Raw genomic sequence first — 18769 nt, 5'->3', positions numbered from 1 at the left:
GATGCGCATTAAGTGCTTGATATTACGTAACTTTTTGAGGATTGCACTCTTTTTATAGTGGATGCGTCCGCGCTTCGAGAACAACAATGTCAGTTGAAAACAAATCGAACGCTCTGCTATCGTCCTATGCACTTGACGTCGCCTTGCACACTGAATTATGAACATTCAAGTTTAATTGATTGATTGTCAATACTGAGTTAGTCAGCAGCTTTCGAAAATAAATGCATAGCGTAACTCTGTTTTTGGTATAATGAAATGAAAGTGTGCAAGACAATTTCTAGATAAGTTCTTTTAGTTTGACAATGATCCTTGAGGATATCTACCCTTACAAGGTATAATAACGGTAAAAACGGCGTGTATTGGTTATTAATTTTAGCTTTAATTGTTTAACGCATTGCGCGCCGTGTCTAGAAAGGTTTAATTATTTAAACATGCTTTTCTGAAAATGTCAGGCGTGTATCGGATTACTTTACTGCAGCACGTTGCGCTTTCACTTGCCAGTCTACAAAGAAAGCCCTGAATTCCGTGTTAAAATTTTGAAGTGATCGGTCAGTCACATTCAAAGTACAAGTACTTATTGTTAATAGAATCTTGTCCATACTACTTAAATCTACCTAACCGGTAAACTGCACACCTGAAAATGTACATAAACGAATGCAAAATAAAAGTGCACTGTCGCATACAAAAAATGGGCGCGGTGGCAAGTGTGGGAGAAAGAAAGAAGTAATAGTAGTCAGCAAATTCCGTAGAAGAATATTGTGATCAGCTGCTTCTTTACCTTTCTTCTGCTGTAGCGCATGCGTCTATCAAAAATACAATCTAACGCAGAAGCCTTGCTAAGGTTTGCGAAGATGGTCTCGTAAAAAGTTGCGGTCAGCGCAGAGACTGTCGGAATCGGGTTGTCAAACTGGTTTTTTAATATGATACTGGTAGTGTTATGCTCCGATGGTCGATGGATGCTGCTTACAAAATCTTTCTTACCATGGTTAGATATATGCAACATGGACCACAATTAATATAAGTGGTCGGTAGCACTGCACAATAGGTTTTAGGTTTAAACATTTCAAATTCAAACCTTGTTTATATAGACCTCCATCTGTCTTATACGTACTTTGCTACTTTTTGTATTACTGTATTTTTGGTGTAGGAGTAATGAGCGCAGTTCGTAAGATAGCAATTTCTTATAGGATCGAGCTTCTTCTTAATTAATCAGTTTTTTTATGCCGATTTAAACGCCCTTTCATGGCTAAAAGAATGTTCCACACATTTATGTGAATTTACTTAAGTTTCGATATGTTCGGATGTAATCTCCTCATATCCAAAATATCTGACCTCTGTTCCTCTATCTGTTTTATGTATGTCAGAACATGTAATATTATCTGTACGTTCGGCCTTGAATCTTCTAGCAAACCGATTATAATATCAGTAAAAGACAACACAGTAGATAAGTGTGATATTTTATCAGTTATTAGCATACGAGTTTCTAATGCTCTTATCTGGTTTAAAATACCTAGCTATGTACTGCCACATTTAATTACCCGAATTGTTGTGTAACTGCACGCGCGTGTGCAGCTGATTGTCCCAGAATCTTCAATTCAACTAAATCAAAAAGTTTCGACATATCTTTTTAATTAAGCGTTCCCCAAACATTCAAAAATGGATGCACTTCTGAACGATAAAAATGCCACCGTAGCTGTGGGGAGCACATCCAATGAACAACTCATCCCGGATATTCTTGGAGACGCTTTAGTCGCGGCGGTCACCAGCAAGGAGCCGTTACCCGCCGACCCCTTTAGCGCTTTTGAGCCAAAGTCCAAATTTCGCAGAATTATCAGCAACCGTGGGGTTCAGATATGTCCCCTAGCAGTGTTCTTTGGATTTGCAGCCGGAATATTTATCCCTGTTTTCACAGAGCTGATGAGAGACAGGGTAATTATATAAGGCATAATAATCCGTCCTTAACCGGCGAAAACCTTCATAAAGACCTACTCGTGTTTCATTTGGAAATAATAGTTATTATTAATTTTTTAAGGTCTGCGAGAACGAATTACATTACAATCGGGACCTGTGCAAAAATCTTACTGTGGATGCGACTGCGAGTAATCGCGTACGGAGTGTAACCGCCAACTTCATGTTGTATAACAGTTTGCTATCCAGCATTCCCAGTATCGTCTTTTCGTTGTTTGTTGGTTCATGGTCGGATCGTTTTGGCCGCAAAATGCCCATGATGAGTTCCTTTTTCGGCTGCGTAATATCATCCGGCTTTCTGTTGGCCTACGCGTACCTTGAACATCTACGGGCGGGATATCTGCTCGTTGCATCCGTAGTGTCTTCATTATTTGGTGGATGGACGATTTTCTTGATGTCCACGCTCAGCTACATCGGCGATTACACAACCGAACGCACGCGTGCCATGATTATTTCGCTTTTTTCTGGATTTCTGGGTATTGGTCTGAGTATGGGACAATTGGTCGGGACCGATCTACTGCAGGCGTACGGATACGCGGCACCATTTTACGCCTATCTGGCGTGTCATGCGGCCGGACTGCTGTATACGATAGTCGTTGTACGGGATCATACAAACTTTACTACCAAAGAAGAAGAAGCGACAAGGAAATCAAAGTTTTTGCAAATCTTTGAAGTGCAAAGCCTGAAAGATAACTGGGCTATGTTGCGCCAGAGAAGAGCGAATAGTGGGCGGCTGCTGATTATTGTCAGCTTGATTGGATATACCGCCTCAATGATGTGCATAGAAAGTAAGCACGTAAAATCATTATGCTATACTCCATAATAATCATGTTGAACGTAACTAAGTCTTAGGCTTAGCAGTTTAAAATAAGCATCTTTACCTAGAAAACCATTTCTTTGTAGTGATGCTATTCGTAAAGCGTTTGAAATTGATTTCTAGCAGACAACCCCTTTCAATCACTATGTTAGCGATGACCTTTATGAATCGAAATAATGCTATAATTGCTGTATTTCAGCGGAAGGAACTGTTCTGCAGCTATTTCTACGTTTCCCACCACTGAGTTGGAGCATTACACAGTACGGTCGCTTTGCCATGGCGCAAGGCATCATCAACTGCATTTTTCTGAGCATAGCGATTCCGGTGTTCAAAAAGGTTTTCCATCTCAGCGATAGTACCGTGGGAATCATCGCGGCTATGTCGGGAATCGCATGTGTTTTTACTTACGCCCTGTCAACGAAAGCATGGATGGTGTATGTTGGCCTTGTGTTAGGCGTTTTACGGCCGTTGCTCTATATCTGTCTACAATCAACACTAATTGGTCTAGTAGCGAAGGACGAGGTCGGCAAGATCAGTTCGGTCGTCAGCATTATTCAGTCGGTTAGTATGATCTTCAGTGCCATGGCCTTCGTCGAAGTTTTTAGTACAACAGCAGCATGGTGGCCCGGCTTTGTTTTCGCTGTAGAAGCGTTCGTCATGGTCATTCCGTTGGCCAGCTTCTGTTTTGTTGACATTGGGTTGCGAAATATTGTTCCTGAAGCAGAAGCTGTATCGGTGTACCAAAGCCAGAGAACTTATACAATGTGATTAACTGCTATAATTTTCAGAACTGATTTTGTTCGAATTATGATTTTTCTGTGATATTACTTTAAAGTTATAATCTGTTTTTGTGTTCTGTTAAATTTTCCATCGGGGTATGTTCGTCCTGAAAGCATGCTGATTTGAATGCAAGTATGTATGTTATGTTGGCATATAAAAATTTTATGCCAACATAGCTTGCGATAAATATCGCCAAGATTGTATGAAGTCATGAACTCATTTTTTTATTGCGGTATATCGTGGTCATTCACACACCACAGCCACAGCCGGCCAACTACGGCAATGGTTTTCCAGATCTGCAGTGCGATCACCAGTACTGTATGATTTAAAGAATTCTATCAAATTTAAAGATACATAAAATAATAATAACACTCAATCATTATTATCCATCAAGACGATAAACGGTGAATACAGAGATCAAACTTCCAGTAAAAACTGGGCATCTGGCAAAATTTCTCGGAAATGGAACAACAGAAAAATTGTATGACAGTTAAGCTGAACTAACAATTGTAAGGACGAATTAATATTTTAAAATTTTGAATGGGCAGAAGTAATCACAATAGATCGTGAATGCAAACAGTAATTATATATTAAAGCAGTAAATCTTTGAACCATCCCCAGTGGCAGTAGGCATGGTTTACCGTTTACGTACCGTACAGGTATTTTATCAAAACTGCGAGCGAAAGATTTCGATAAGCATTTCGTGCGCTATCAAGCACTTCGGCAAGTGATAAATTTCATAAAACTATACACCTAAAAGTTATCTGTGACACTTTAATCTAATTCTGATTTACGAAAGATAATTATTCATTTTCTTAGCCAAAACCAATGAGGTTCCGGTCACTTTGACGGTAAGTATTACACATCGTTTATACTTTGGTAGTTTTTATGTGGCTATTTTATAAATTAACGAAATTTCTGGTAAAAAATTATTTTTGCAACTAATTTTTCTATGGATAAAAGCAGCGATTTTGATGATGGCAAAGCTGAAAATGGCATGGGCTACTTTACTTTGGAATCAGCGAATGAAAGTGTGAATGGTAATGGCAGACGTGGATCGTCGGCATGGAGCAAGCCATTGTCAACGCTATTATCCATTGTGAAGCACAAAGGAGTGCATACTACTCCTATAGGTCTACTTTTTGGAATTTCATATGGAGGTACATATGCGGCACATCGAGAAAGGCGCACTAACAATACATTGTCACAGCAGTTTATGACTTACATTAGATAAGACATATAATTCTGAAAATGTAAAATTCTTTTATAGGGTAATACTTGTACTCGTAGACCACAAGGTTCTAATGCTTAATTATTGTATTTATGGGTTGTATATGAGTAGGTAATACGTTTGCATCCGATCCTGTTCAATCGATTTTGAGTAAAAATGTCTTCAAATTTCTTTAGTATATCAACCAATTTTCGTGGAGTTGCTCAAAGACAGAGTAAGTTGGGGATTTCATAACGTAACAAACACATTTTAAATTCAAATCAGCCACAAACGTCGGCAACCACAGTACGCACTATGTGGTTCTACTAGGTATGTCGAGTATTACAAGCTTATCCTGCCAATTTTTGCGATACTGTGGGACAGGAAGATTTGAGCATATTTAACCACTCCGGACCAGCGAATGACGTTCAAAGCACAACTTCGAACTACGTGTTTTACGCCAGTTTAATTGCTAACGTTCCTTGTTTTATTTTCTCTTTGTTTGTTGGATCATGGAGCGATCGTTTTGGACGAAAAACACCTTTACTGACGTTATTTTTCGGATTGTTTTTGTGTGGAATAACCGCCATTATTCTCTCGTACATCGATACACACCCGGGTTATTTGTTATTTTGTGCTGCCTTTCAGTCAGCTTTCGGCGGATGGGTGATATATTACATAACCATCTACAGCTATGTTGGCGACCATACAACCGAAGAAACGCGGGCGTTGGTCATCCTTCTGGTCGGCGGCTCCACTACGGTGGGCGATAGTTTGGGACGGTTAATCGGGACATCGATGGTATCTCAGGATTTTGGCTTCGCCGCACCGTTTTATCTGTTTACTGTTATTCAAATTGTTTCGGTTATTTATATCGTCGTAACTGTTCAAGATTTACCGATATTTGCGGCTGAAACGTCCGAAAAACTGAAGCTAAGCAATTTGTTCGATATCAAAAGTGTTCAAGCCAACTGGGCGGTTTTGCGGCAGGAGAGATTTGGAAACGGTCGCCGGTACATTCTAATGATGGTCATCGCGTATGCAACAGCAACTATTTGTTTAGACAGTAAGAAAAAACTTTCGGCACATACGTTTTGTAACACATCGACAATTCTTCTGAATGTCGTAGGCGAAGCTGCCATACTGCAGCTTTTTGTGGAATTTCAGCCACTGGGGTGGACTATCCAGAAATACGGCGCGTTCGCAACGACTCAAGGATTGTCCACTGCGGCGTTTTTAGTAGTAACGGTAAATTTTTGTTGTTTAACGTCAGCCCACCTAAAGTCTAAACATATGGGCTGTTAACGTTTTGCCGGGTAGACTAGTACCGTGCTCACATTTTAATACTTTACGTTGAATACACTTTGATACAGTACATAGCCATACGATGGACTGTGGGCAATAATTTATCTTCTACTTCTGTGTAACCTGGAGCACGCTTCTTTGCCGATTTTACAGGTACCGATATTCAAGGAAAAGCTTAAACTGCGAGACACGACACTTGGAATTGTGAGCGCCACATCCTGTGTTGGAGCTTTTATTTCTTACGCACTGTCCACGAAGTCTTGGATGTTATACATATCTCTTATTCTGGGATTATTTCGGCCTTTGATTCTGGTTTCGATCCGTTCCATAATTTTAGGATTAATCGCCAAAGGGGAAATTGGAAAACTAATGGCCATTGTCGGTTCTACTCAGGCAGTTAGCGCAATAGTTACTGCACTGATATTTATGAATATTTTCAGCCAGACTGCAGCATGGTGGCCTGGGTTTGTTTTTATTGTTATGGCAATTTTTATGGGTGTTTCCTTAACGGCAATGGCATACGTCCACGTTAGTGCGAGAAGAAATAACGTCTCAACCAGCTGATAAAGGATGTTGATCATGAGCAATATGACACGACAATTGTGACCTTTAATTACAAACCAAAATGAAACTTGCGGCAGGCAGAAAATTTACCTTTTAAAAAAATGAAAACAAAAGTACAACGACCACAATTCTTGTTTGATTTACTGTAGCAGTCTACAGCAGAAGATGTCACCTTTAACTTATAAAATGTATATATTTTTGCACCCGAAACAGTTTATTTTGTATAGACGCTTAGACTGCCGGCAGTAAATATTTTATGGCCATCCAGGAAGGGGGCACTATTTGAATCAACGTATCCGCCGGTTGAAATTTTACTTCGGTGGGAACATTTCGGTAAGATAAAAGGAGCGATAAGCTAATAAGCCGCAGACTTCGCAAGCCTTTGTTCGCTTCCGCTGCGTACTTGTTCCACTCTTGGCGTACTTCGGAAGCTGCGGAAGTATCCCGAATCCGTAGCACATCTTCGGAGGCATAAGCTGCAATATCGTCTGCCAGCCAAGCTATTGAGTGATCCATCTGTCGAGGAAATTTTTTAAGTTGACTTACAACGTACGGTACAAGCGGATGCCGAAAAGTAAATTACTCACGAAGCTGTAATATTGGTTACTCATCAGCAAATATGCCTTCAAGAAATTGGCCACATACTTTTTTGCTGTTGTAGACACCTAAAGTTAAAAACAATGGATTTACAGCGTCGGATGACAGAAGATCTCAATATTTAAAACCGATATAACAATCTTAAATTAGGAAACGAAAATGAAAAAGAATCCCATTCTTACATCTTGAAGTAGTACGGTTCCATTAAGATGGTGAGTAAGGGACATCGTCAACCCTAAACCAAATCCAACGGCATCCAGGTACTACAAAAGGAATCGTAGTGCCAAAACCCAATGGCGGACGTTTTGAACTTTTGATTATGTACAACTGTACAAGTACAACCCAACCGCTTAGACAAACCTCTTCCCTGGTTAAAGAGTTGCCCAACAGCTTCATCCCGTATCGAGCCAAAGCTTCCCAGTGTACTTCAGCAATAATGGAACGTACCTACAGGTACAGTAGATATAGCTTACATTGCTACTCATTTGACTAGCAGTTGCCTTCAGCATTTTTGCCTGTTTTGGTACTTTAATAAGTAAATGTAAATAATTTAATATGTGCCGGCAACGTACAAGCGATACGTTTTGCAAGGAATTGATCTTCATAAATGTATTCGCTCCCAAGTCGAAGTCAAGGTGGCGCTGCAACGCAAAATGAGCAAGCCATTTATAAAAGGCTTTTAATATTTCAGCAAATAACAGATATTTAACATTACGTAAATCACAAATACTTCTTGTTATTAATCGTCAAGTGATGCAGCAGCATACCTCGGCTACATTTTCGACTGGAGGGGGTCGTTCCAGAAATAGCCGAGCAACTGCCCCTCCTAATGGAAGTACCATTCCATCGATAAACTACGAAAACCACCATTCTTATATAAGCTAGTCCACAAAGCTAAGTGCTTAGAACAAAACTAAAGATTTATGAACGTCACTTACAGATGATTCCAGTGTGATATCAGGAGCACTCTCCGAAGCACCCATTTCTTTCAAACATTTGCTTACAACTTCTCCAATTAGCTCACCCAGTAGTCGAGCTCTCTAATTCAACAGAATTTACAATTGTCATTGCGGCTGATACATTTTACCCGCAAAGCTATGGTTTTGCAAGAAACGAATGTTCTTACATCTTGATTAATTATTCGGATGTCTCCAATTACTCCATCTAGAACCGCTTTCACTCTTTCTTCACGCCGTCTGTGCTCGCGTTCTTTATCGATATCTGAAACAACCTCGGGAGAAAGGTCAAAGGCGATGTTGTAGTCCCTCGCAGTTCGTGCGCCATCATCTTGATCGCTTGTTGCGGCAGTGGAAGTACTGGCCTGTAACCGAAAACATCACTACGTAAGACAACATCAGTGTTCAATAAAGATGTAAGCAGAAGTATCCTGTATTCGAGAAATATAGCACGTCTTGATTTACTCAATTATATGAAATAAATTATGTTTAATTATTTCAGTTAGTGTAGATGTGCGCTCGCGTATTGACACATGTGCTGGCGGATGCCGAATAAAATAAAGATTATATGAACCTATGGCCGGCATGATAATATGATTTATAATTTATTCCTAGTTTTAGTTTTACTGGTACAATAGTTTTAACATGCAAGAACATGTAAGTATTGTACAGTATAATTATAGCTGTGCAAAATGCAAATTATCATTTAACCACTTTAATGACCAGCTACTTAGGAAGTATGCCTCTGCAATAAAGTATGCGTACATCAGCTGGGCAGACGACTACAGAAATATTGTGACCAGTAGTCCATACCAGTGCTGACCTTCTGGGATCAACTGCAAAGAAGGAAGCAATAATATTACAGTATAAATTACATTTTTTTAAATGTATGAACTTTTTATCTGCCTGTTTATAGCTTCAAAATCACTGTACATAGCTGTACTCTATAGCAACACTTCGCTGTACGCTTTTGTCTTTGCAATCCAAAAACGAAGTACTATATTAACAAGTTGATTTAACAATTTGCTTTTGTAAGAGCTGCTTGATCAAAATCAGTGCTGTTCCTCGATGTCAAAAAAATTAGCACTTACACAGCTATTCATAAGAACATTAGAGTATGTAGTTATTTATATAAAACAGAAAATTTAATACAGTAATACAGTATGTTTAGGTAGGAGGTGGTAGGACTCGTAGACCTACCGCACTCATTCGTCCAAATTGTGAGGTGATATTTATTTTGTTTTTACCTGTGGGACTCGTTTTTATTACAGATAGGACTGTTTAAAGTCAAGTTCATGATATAAGGCACTCTGTGAAACTCACAGCTAAAATAAACTTACCGTTGTATCTGTCAGACCAGCCAACAGTGTGTACTTCCCGAAAAAGTCCACCGATTAGAATGATTACCGCCAACCGGGTAATAGCGACCAAAAAGTAACTGGAATAATTCAACCCAGCTAATTGCATTTTAGTTAAGGCAAACTTGCCAAATAAAATTAGATTGTGCTAGCCTCCAACTGCTTTCCAGTGGGATGCACTAATAAAGGTCACAAGCGTTGCCGTCTGTGTAATTTAACAAACTGCCTGTAAACTTTGTTTGTGACTTTGCATTTTATCAGTAAAAATTTACGTATTGCCAGCAATATAGAAACACTAAATTCAAAGCGTGTCAAAAGTTTGCAAAAAAGCGATGTATAGCCTGATAGAGTGTTCCAAGGCAGTTCATGCACGAATCTTACTGCGAATTACGTTGGGGTTTGTAGTTCTGCCAATTTGTTCAAGTTTGGGTCAGTAAGTGCTAACCAATCCGAAGGAAGAGACTCTGAAAAGCTCTCCTTGTTCCAGTAGCCAATTACTGACGGCGAAATGTGAAGCAACGTCAGAATCGACAAATTGATAACTCTGCCGGTCAGTAGGTTTTTTGCGTAAAGTCGGCTGGCATTTTCCAACTCAAGCGTTTTTGGTTCATTAAGAATTTTGCGAGAAGTGATGCGGAAGACCGAGTGTTGCACAATTCTGGCAGTATCATTAGCCACTTTCACGATATCCTCGTCGAGCTGTATTAATGCAAAGACAAACAAATTTCATTATTTTTTTCAAACTAACAGTTATCCAAAAATGTAGATGTATTAATAATACTCACTAATGGATCGTAGACGTCACCCACGATTAAAGCAATTTTTACGTACGATGTTATCCAGTGTGACAATAATCGAAAGATCTGCAACATGCAAATAAAAGTGTAAAGAGGATTATAAAAATTTTCGCAATAACCTGCATGTTGTTGGTGTGCGCTTTTCTAGCTTGTTGATAGGGCAGAAAACTAAAGGTCATCACTCTTTATATGCAGTATGTACACGTACAATAATATTACAACAATTCAAAATATAATTTTATTCAATAATTACGTAGTTGCATAGATCCACTGTAAGTCAACAATGCTACCGTACACACAGCAATTTTAAGACTGAAAAAAACAAACAACAACAATTACTTTTAAGTAGCAAATGCCTATATTAAGAGTCGAGCGAAAGTCATATAATTCTCCGTTTTTAAGCCACTTAGTATACTAATTACTTATTCGCGCCTTTATATGAGACTTAGTACGTATGTGTAGGTAATTACCTGTTCTTCACTATGGCTTTCCTCGCCGGCTTGCAAGACCGTAATTATGGCTTTACCCATAGCTTCGAGAAACTAAAAAATATAATGTTAACACGCGTTATTGGCTGGGATAAACTCCTGCAACGTCTGTGCACCTAAGAAAAATAAGGTACCTCTTGTTCTTGCAGCACGTTATTTAAGCGGCATGAATTTTCTGTAGCCATTTTTTGTAGGCGAATTTGTGTGGCGACAATATGAGCCTTAGAGAAAAAACGATGCTGTATATGACGTACCGTTCTTTACAATATATTCTGTACCGTGTATAACGATTCGTTGAGGGACTTATTCAAAACGAATGCATCTTGAATGCCCTTTTCGAAATCATTCCAAACCTGTGAAATTTTGCACAGTTACGATGCTGTATTGTGCGCTGCGTCTAGTTAAGATTGTTGTAGCGATTTTTCCGAAGTGAATAAACAATTGCAGAATTATGCTCACCTCTTTATCATTCTGAAAATTATCGCTGACACTTGTTAATGAAATCGAAAGATTTCCTAACGCCATCCCCAATGCTGTCACAAGGCGGGTTTTTAGCTAAAAAACATTTGCAGTAAGGATATATCTGTAGCCGACTCTGAGGCCTGCATTATCTGTACAAAGTCAATTGTTATTCAGTTTTTATAATTATGAGCGCAAAACAATTCGAACGAGTCACAATATCGCAAGCTAACGTAAATTTGTAGTACAGTTCCCCTTTCACATAGTTAATAGAGAAACATATTCACGTCAGTTACCTCTTTGGCATTTTCCTCGAGAAAGAACACAGAATGATTCTTTTCTGTATCGAATTGACCAACTAGGTAGTGCTGTTGTGCTTGGGAAGCAATCTCTCCAACAACTTCTCCCAAATATCTGACATGCTAACGTTCAACTGCCGATATAGTTTCGTACATTGGTTTTATTATACGGTAATGTTGCATCGATGTCGGTAATAATTATGTCCCGGCATATTTATCGGAAAGCAATAATTACCATTTAACCCCACATTGAAAGTTTTTAGCTTTTTGAATAATAAACCAAATACCAGTGCTGTGCATTTCAGCTACACATCTGCGAGTACACGTAATACTATATTTGGTACATTTGCAGTTACTGACCGAACTGTTCAGTGCAGCTGGATGGCCAATGGCGCGTAGTAAAATATCTCGAATTTCTGCGACAATATCGTGCTGGCTGCATTTGTTTGAATTGAGAACCACAATTCCAGAAAATTCTTCATTATTCTCCATTTTTGTCCAATTACTTGAAGTTCCATTAGCAAAGGAAGTGTCCTAAAAGAATTACGTATACATACAAAGTACAAAGTACACTGTTTAAAATTTGTGAATTTGCATGAATTACCACAAATTGGATACACTCTGTATAGCAATTTTTTCGATAGTGTAGAATTGCAACTATATGTACCTGTTTTCAGTTTTCTGTCTAAAATTTTTAAACGAAATTTCTCACAATAAAGGAAAATTTTTGCATATCCTGAATTATACTTACGTTAATCTCGTTACTTACATTTTCACGCCCGGGATGCTTGTGGCAGATGCTGTATGTCTGAACTGGATGGCCGTCCACAGCTATACTTGTAGTCGTTGTAGGTAATATAATATTGAATTTGAAGTTGTCACATTTTTTTAGAAATGCATAAATTAATTACTGTGTCACTGTGTGTACTCAGCAATTGTAATTTACAATTATATTGTGCTCAGGCACATAGTACGTACCTGCATTCGTGTAAATCGTACTCTACCCTACAGGACTACAGGTCACTTAAAATGGACTTTAATAGTTTACCGGGGTAGGTAACTTTACCGTCTTGTTATTACCAAATTTATTATAAAAGTAAACGAGAATCGACCCAACAGGACAGTTGCAGTACTAGTACAGTACATATGATGCAATTTTCCATGTATTATTACCTGAAAATGTTATAGAGGAATTCAAAACTTCATAACATCTCTCAGTTTCGTTTGGAAGAACGGCTTCGCTACTTCTGATAATCCAGTCTTCTTGCAAACGGATCGAGCTGTTAGTAGTACCAATTGAAAAGTCTTCCAAAAAGACAGTCTCTGCAGAGCTGTTTGTTGAATTTATTATGTCATTTGCAGTCCAGTGTGTGACTTCGGGATCGTCATTGTGTTGCTACTATAGTAATATACAAAATATTTGGATAGATAGAATGCTTGTCACATCCACGTTACACACAATTACAGTACAAGTGCAAATTTCAGTAAAAAGTTGCTAACTATGCATTAGCGTACCTTATATTATCTATCTATTATTAGCGCGCGTTTCTTGTGAAACAAAACTGTGTGAGGTATGTATCTGTATCTGTTGTTGTACTGTAAGCAAACAATAATAATTACATAAATTATGAAACTGACCTCAGCGCTCGGAATTCCAGAGTGTCCATTTACCGGCTCTCGCGAGTTGCAGCTTTCTTGTTTTAATCTGATAACTGCCATGATTTTTTGTGCGGTTCTCTTGATTTTTGTTACATGACCCGGAGTTGCTGTAAAGATGCCCGTAGAAGTGGCACAAAGATAATGCAGAAACAAAAAATTGTAGCACATTCCGTTCAGTAATAGCTAGACTAGAAACTATAAATTAAAACACAATATTACTAACCAATTAATTCAGTAATATTATGATTAAAGCAATGCTAAAAAAATAATCAAAAGCTGGCTGTATTCGTTAACTAACAATAAGGTCGATTACTAGTACTTCACTTACGAAAGAAAAAGTTGTCTCCATCGTACGCGCCAATAGCAGTGAAAAGTACTGCAAAAGTATAGAAGAATGTTAACTTAACAATAAAAAAATGCATGTCGTAATAATAAAATAAGTTATACTGTCCAGTTTACATTAGTTTTAACAAATATTATGTCAGATCGATCGTGACCCGGAAATCAGTATCGAAAGCAATTTAGGCAATGTCCGGTAATGAACCACCGTCTAATTAAATATCTTTACACTTTTTTCTTTCTAAAAGTGCTAACTGCTGTGCTGTTGTCCAAGAAATGCTGCTACTTCCACAATTCCGCATATTATATCAAGTTTATACTACTCAGTTCTAGACCTTCTAGTATTGTATCTTGATACGTACGTGTTAACGCCACCAACAAAACGATAGCGATCGCTGTGTCCTACCGAAACCATTAAACAGTTCGATTAAAACAGCGTTCGATGTTTTCGATCTATAACTTGCGTATTTTGGACTAACAGCTATTTATGGGATCATTCATATGCTTCATCTGAGAGGCTAAAGGTCACAAGAAGTACCGTTGTCCGCTAAAGCAGTAAATTTGGCTCGCTCTGCTCGATGCTATTCCAAGCGGGTTTGCGGCGTTCGCCATAGATACTCGAGACTCCGTAAGATCCCGCCTGCATGTGGAGATTACTTACTTCAGGCCCAGCAAACGGCTTGGCCCGCTTGTGTTTTACGACTCCACCAAATCTGATTAGCATTCACTTTGTTGAACCAGGTTAGTTTTTACGACAGTTTGTTTTTTTTACCATTCTGTTTTCCAAAACTGAATAGCTTTTCGGCTAGCTTTCAGTATTTAGTAGTTTCCAGTTTTATCAATAAGTTATCAAGGATGGATTCTTCTGAAAAAACGTCAAGATCTGGGAGACAGGTGAAAATTCCATCCAAGTTCGCGGGCATGGAAATCATCGACAATGAAGGAAAACGACGAACAATTCCTGCTTCCCCCAGCGCATCAGCGAAGCCCACGCGGGTATAGTGTACTGTTAAGCCATAGATAGTCATCTGCTTTGTAAAGCCATAGGTATTTACAGAATAAACCTCACGGTAATACGGGAAAACGGCGGGGGCGACCTGCGGTGAAAGGGACACCGAGCACCCCAGTTACGCCTAAATTTGAGGAATCCGCAGCCGATATGATTGTGTCCCCCGACCAACTCACCCCTGAAGAATCGGAGCAGATGATGGCTCAACTGGAGCGTCAGGCCCGTTCTGATCTGGAGGATGATTTGGCTGATGATCCCGTACTGCAGCAGTCCTCCATCATGGACAGTATTTTAGTTCCTTCGGTGACGGAGACGGAGATGGATGTCTCAACTCCGACGACTGATTCTGTCGTCGATGTTTCTCATGTCTCGCAGCCCACTGCAGAGTCTGATACCGAGAAAGAGAAGTCGTTGATCCATCGGATAATTGAGCAGAAACAGAAAGAATCAGGTGCAGAAGTTGCAACGACGCAGTCGCCTGTCACCAATGGTGATGGGCCAGTAGATATCGTACCGAACAGTTATGAAACACCTGTGGCGGAGAAGAAGAGCCGGGGGAGAAAGCGGATAAAATTGGAAAATGGAAACAAGAAACTCAAAGGTGTGTAAACAGTAAAAATCATTTTGCTTTTGTTTTTGCTTCGGTTTCCTAAATAGTCTTGTATAATTTTGTTGAGTTTTTCTTTAACACGTTGCGATAGCTCATTTCTTAATAAGCTCAGGGCTTTTGAGTTTGAATGTTGTCACAATTTATTTTGCATGCGCCATGTGAGATTCCTCATTCAGCAGAAACTTTCTTTTGCTTTTCCTTATTCGAAAACGCCCGTCAAAATGCTGATTTAGCTGTTAACTTGATGGTACGATTGGTTTTTTTGCTCTTGTAGTACCGAGAATCAATAAACGTAAGTCCAAAAACGCCGACTTGGATGTGGAATTGCCCCCTGGTTTGTTGGATGTCATGCGGAAGAAGAAGCAGATTACGGCATATTTGGCTTTCTGTCGCGCTGAGCGTCCCAGTGTGATACGCGAGATGCCGGGAGGAACATTCGCCAATTTTTCCAGAATGCTGGGTACACGGTGGATGAACTTGGATGTGGATGAAAAAACACGATGGAGAAAGATCGCTACGAAAATTAGTACCATTCTGGCTGCGGAGCGCGCGGACTCTACCGATCTGCCGCGAAATGGAACAGCCCGGAAACCGCGTGATAAAGTCATCAGGGAAGTGGAGACGCGGCTGAAAGATCCCGTCGGCAGTTCGGCTTTTGATCTCGTTACCAATTACCGTTTGGCTGGGGAACAGCTGGGTAATCTTGCAGACTGTCTCACCGAATGGACAGCCGATGAAGACAACCATCTTCCTAGTGGATGTCTGGATGCAGTTTTAGATGTTAGTTACGTTTGCGTGGCTTCTTGTCTTGGCCTTATGGCACATATCCCGATCTTGCATGATTCGTTGGATAAAGAGGTTTTGGATGAGTTATCCGAAGTTTCCGCTTCGATAATGCCTTTAATTCAAGTGCCTAAGTCGGACAAGAGTCCGGAAAAATGATTTCCTAAATGTGTTTCATTTCGTGGAGGCTTCTGTCGACAATGAAACAGTTTGGTTACCTAGAGCTTGGTTAATCGCGAATTCGGCTGCATTGCTGTTGCATCTCATTATAATCAACTACATGACTGCAAATTCAATAAAAGCGCAAGGCTAGTGAAGACGAACAAACAGTGAACGGCAACCCACCTTCACTGTTAATGTTAAGCGATCACCTTAAGGACAAGCTGAAAACCGCCACAGCCATGAATTCACAACACTAACAAATCAAAACAAAGTTAGCAAATCTGTATGTGCAAAATCGGTTTAACACAAACACAAATGAGCCGACAAAAAAGTGTGAACTCTACACAAAACGCAGGATCACATGAACATTGTTCCACTCGTCAACTATTTCTTGCAGTTCTGAAGTTCTTTGACAACTGCAGGAATTTTTGCCAGCATGTCTGAAGCTATCATTGATCTTCCCAAATCTTCGAAAGCCAGCTTGGAGCAGCGTCGCGTCAGAATACTCGCGGCATAAGCCGCGCAACACAGTGGTCCCAAAGCCTGGATTAACTGACTAAAAGACAACGAGGATATTCCAGACAAAGCTGTTTAAGCAGAATTCACAGCTTCCTCACTTCTTCCCATCCTTTTTGGCCTGGTTCGCCCAAATCAAAAAGGTGCCAAGTGCTCCCGTCATTATGTCGCCTTGTCCACCACAACGTTTTAAACCGAACTCAGCGCCAGATTCCAGACCTGTTTCCAAAACAACCGATGCCGTTTATTATAGTAAACAAGATTTTATTAAACTATGCCTCATGCAAAAACCATGATACAGATAAATAAATCAAAAGTTACGTGCAGCAACACGCACTATTAATGCCATCGCTAATTGTGTCCGTAGATCCTTTGACAACGATGGCCACATTTCCCATGGCCTGTGACAATTTTTTCACATTTTCGCCGTTGGGCGTCCAAGAATCTTCCGGAAATTCCTTTGTAAAAAAAGAACCAGGTCAAACAGACTTTAAAAAACTCACAACCGACAGGCCAACTCGCCAACCGCCTGCCGCTAATATTTTTTATCGACACGCCAATAATATTTCATGCGCGTTATGTTCAAGATCCTATATAACATCATTTGAGTAAAGGTGTGCAGAGTACCAAATCAATTTTCAAAATTAAATGTAAAAATACCATTGCTTTCCATAGTCGCTTCGCTTCCATAACGTTAGGAGTCAGAATCGCTTTCGAATAACCTTTTATAACATCTGGCTTCTGATTGATTAACCACAATCCATCCTAAGGGAAATTCCAAAATGGAAAGATCCATTCAACTTTAATACGTACAGGCATGCAACGTTTACTAACAGCGTCGACAACAATGGGAAGCTCCTTTTCTTTGGCTTTTCCAATTAAGCGCTACAACAAAACACCTGTTTTGCAAGGAAGATAAAGAAAAATGTATCTCCCGTTTGAAAAAAAGGGAAATCTGTACTTCGGTTATCTGCATAGTTGAATCGGTCCGTCCCAATCCCGGTCCAACAATTAAGACATTTAATCGTTCATATAATTCAGAAACATCCTTTTCAGCGTTTTTTCCATCCCTAAAATAAATAGCAATGGGCCAATGGCATATCATGCAGGCTGTCTATATCAATTTGCAAGCGATTAAAACCACTACAAACCAGGCAATTCGCAAAAACAATTTTTTCCAAAATCTTAATAATGACATAAGAGTTAAACATATACTCTGTTTAAAAATGCAGTGGAAAAAATATAAACAACAGCAGTTAAAATAAAGGGACACTTACGTACAGCGTTGGATGCACTATTAAATCGGGACTGTAGCTCTTTATGGGAATAGCGGCGTCCTTCGCGCAGAAAACATGCGTCTGATCACAGCCCTGAAGAAAAACAGTCCACAATAGTCCGTCTTCCACAAAGCTCAAAACCGTATACACTAAGTGCCCAAATAGCGTACCACTCTCATAGTTGTGATCGCAGAGAAGAAGGGCGCTCCAGTATACCTGTCAAAATATTTCAATCTTTCGATCAAAGAAACCCCATGGTACAGATACAAGCTTCAAGCATACGCAAGAAATACCAAGCTACTAAATTGGATAACATACGTACTAAAAATTAAAATCACTGATAAATTACATGTACTAGCATACACTTCGGAACCACCGATAACTCCAACTCGTCCGGCCTCTCCTTTATGCTTTTGACGATCCAAAGCTGGGAATAATTCGGCAACCATACCCATCAACTGGGAGTCGTCAATTTTGGAACCCATTGCGATAGAAGGAATCTTAATCGATTCTTAATGCATCAATTACACAAAAGTACAAAACTCACAGATAATAGCAATCAAGGAATCAAGCTCTTCCACTTTCTAAATCTACACCGTAAAACTTGAAGTACAGAATACAGATACAAGACACACAACACTATAAACTAAAAGAGTTATTGCAAGTGCAGCAAGTCTAATAAAACTGATCGTTGCAATCAGTTAAGTGGAAACGCGGAAAACAAATCCGTACCCCTACTGTAAGTGTACAATAAAATTACTGTGGCTATTAGAAGAAACAAAAAATAAAGTTTATATTAAAATCACAATTTCTAAA

General features: G+C 39.4%; 5 protein-coding genes across 12 annotated transcripts; 3 read left to right on the top strand and 2 right to left on the bottom strand.

Annotated features, from left to right (window-relative positions):
• The first annotated feature begins 1529 nt into the window (after positions 1-1529).
• On the top strand, positions 1530-3766 carry LOC129593534 (proton-coupled folate transporter-like). The gene is made up of 3 exons (XM_055489896.1): positions 1530-1929; positions 2033-2756; positions 2985-3766. Exons 1-3 carry the CDS (start codon positions 1657-1659, stop codon positions 3551-3553), a joined length of 1566 nt encoding a protein of 521 aa, XP_055345871.1. The 5' UTR covers positions 1530-1656; the 3' UTR covers positions 3554-3766.
• A 577-nt stretch (positions 3767-4343) lies between these two features.
• LOC129593550 (proton-coupled folate transporter-like) lies at positions 4344-6663 on the top strand. Of its 2 annotated transcripts, XM_055489923.1 has the most exons (6): positions 4344-4416; positions 4532-4725; positions 4973-5010; positions 5106-5841; positions 5905-6023; positions 6234-6663. In XM_055489923.1, the coding sequence occupies exons 2-6, from the start codon at positions 4563-4565 to the stop codon at positions 6642-6644; spliced, it is 1467 nt and encodes a 488-aa protein (XP_055345898.1). In that variant the 5' UTR covers positions 4344-4416; positions 4532-4562; the 3' UTR covers positions 6645-6663. The 2 variants fall into 2 exon arrangements, with proteins under 2 accessions (XP_055345898.1, XP_055345897.1); XM_055489922.1 differs by having other exon boundaries at positions 4365-4725.
• On the bottom strand, positions 6646-13943 carry LOC129593549 (uncharacterized). 7 transcript variants are annotated; one of them, XR_008691100.1, is made up of 15 exons: positions 13826-13943; positions 13586-13633; positions 13237-13364; positions 12772-12994; positions 12368-12429; positions 11959-12132; positions 11596-11721; positions 11300-11395; positions 11119-11193; positions 10975-11061; positions 10823-10894; positions 10341-10418; positions 9937-10254; positions 8963-9635; positions 8485-8562 (listed from the first exon to the last, which is right to left on the bottom strand). XR_008691100.1 is itself a non-coding variant. In XM_055489920.1 (10 exons), the coding sequence occupies exons 1-10, from the start codon at positions 9662-9664 to the stop codon at positions 6876-6878; spliced, it is 1182 nt and encodes a 393-aa protein (XP_055345895.1). In that variant the 5' UTR covers positions 9665-9947; the 3' UTR covers positions 6646-6875. The 7 variants fall into 7 exon arrangements, 2 of the variants coding, with proteins under 2 accessions (XP_055345895.1, XP_055345896.1); XR_008691101.1 differs by lacking the exon at positions 8485-8562 and having other exon boundaries at positions 8995-9033; positions 9538-9635; XR_008691099.1 differs by having other exon boundaries at positions 8963-10254.
• Positions 13944-14339: 396 nt separating this feature from the next.
• Positions 14340-16309, top strand: LOC129593511 (uncharacterized). Its single transcript, XM_055489860.1, has 3 exons — positions 14340-14592; positions 14654-15206; positions 15490-16309. Exons 1-3 carry the CDS (start codon positions 14452-14454, stop codon positions 16155-16157), a joined length of 1362 nt encoding a protein of 453 aa, XP_055345835.1. The 5' UTR covers positions 14340-14451; the 3' UTR covers positions 16158-16309.
• On the bottom strand, positions 16251-18754 carry LOC129593512 (ATP-dependent (S)-NAD(P)H-hydrate dehydratase-like). Its single transcript, XM_055489861.1, has 9 exons — positions 18317-18754; positions 18124-18169; positions 17958-18046; positions 17638-17746; positions 17511-17561; positions 17337-17441; positions 17014-17134; positions 16778-16895; positions 16251-16716 (listed from the first exon to the last, which is right to left on the bottom strand). Exons 1-9 carry the CDS (start codon positions 18436-18438, stop codon positions 16545-16547), a joined length of 933 nt encoding a protein of 310 aa, XP_055345836.1. The 5' UTR covers positions 18439-18754; the 3' UTR covers positions 16251-16544.
• Between the last annotated feature and the right edge of the window lie 15 nt (positions 18755-18769).

Source organism: Paramacrobiotus metropolitanus, unplaced genomic scaffold, assembly GCF_019649055.1.
Source record: "Paramacrobiotus metropolitanus isolate TYO unplaced genomic scaffold, Prichtersi_v1.0 Parri_scaffold0000062, whole genome shotgun sequence".
NCBI lineage: Eukaryota > Metazoa > Tardigrada > Eutardigrada > Parachela > Macrobiotidae > Paramacrobiotus > Paramacrobiotus metropolitanus.
The sequence above is the reverse complement of the archived record's forward strand: the minus strand, read 5'-3'. Positions and strand labels throughout refer to the sequence as shown.

Coding starts and splice junctions, on each gene's coding strand:
- LOC129593534 (XM_055489896.1), top strand. CDS start 1,657: ATGGATGCACTTCTGAACGATAAAAATGCCACCGTAGCTGTGGGGAGC. Junction 1,930..2,032: donor CAGAGCTGATGAGAGACAGG/GTAATTATATAA, acceptor TAATTTTTTAAG/GTCTGCGAGAACGAATTACA. Junction 2,757..2,984: donor CTCAATGATGTGCATAGAAA/GTAAGCACGTAA, acceptor GCTGTATTTCAG/CGGAAGGAACTGTTCTGCAG.
- LOC129593550 (XM_055489922.1), top strand. CDS start 4,518: ATGGATAAAAGCAGCGATTTTGATGATGGCAAAGCTGAAAATGGCATG. Junction 4,726..4,972: donor TTTTGGAATTTCATATGGAG/GTACATATGCGG, acceptor AAATTTCTTTAG/TATATCAACCAATTTTCGTG. Junction 6,024..6,233: donor CGGCGTTTTTAGTAGTAACG/GTAAATTTTTGT, acceptor CCGATTTTACAG/GTACCGATATTCAAGGAAAA.
- LOC129593549 (XM_055489920.1), bottom strand. CDS start 9,664: ATGCAATTAGCTGGGTTGAATTATTCCAGTTACTTTTTGGTCGCTATT. Junction 7,883..8,008: donor CAGTCGAAAATGTAGCCGAG/GTATGCTGCTGC, acceptor TTTGCGTTGCAG/CGCCACCTTGACTTCGACTT. Junction 7,161..7,231: donor GTAACCAATATTACAGCTTC/GTGAGTAATTTA, acceptor TTTCCTCGACAG/ATGGATCACTCAATAGCTTG.
- LOC129593511 (XM_055489860.1), top strand. CDS start 14,452: ATGGATTCTTCTGAAAAAACGTCAAGATCTGGGAGACAGGTGAAAATT. Junction 14,593..14,653: donor CATCAGCGAAGCCCACGCGG/GTATAGTGTACT, acceptor AGGTATTTACAG/AATAAACCTCACGGTAATAC. Junction 15,207..15,489: donor TGGAAACAAGAAACTCAAAG/GTGTGTAAACAG, acceptor TTGCTCTTGTAG/TACCGAGAATCAATAAACGT.
- LOC129593512 (XM_055489861.1), bottom strand. CDS start 18,438: ATGGGTTCCAAAATTGACGACTCCCAGTTGATGGGTATGGTTGCCGAA. Junction 17,442..17,510: donor TTCCCATTGTTGTCGACGCT/GTTAGTAAACGT, acceptor AATTTCCCTTAG/GATGGATTGTGGTTAATCAA. Junction 16,896..17,013: donor AATTAGCGATGGCATTAATA/GTGCGTGTTGCT, acceptor TTTTGGAAACAG/GTCTGGAATCTGGCGCTGAG.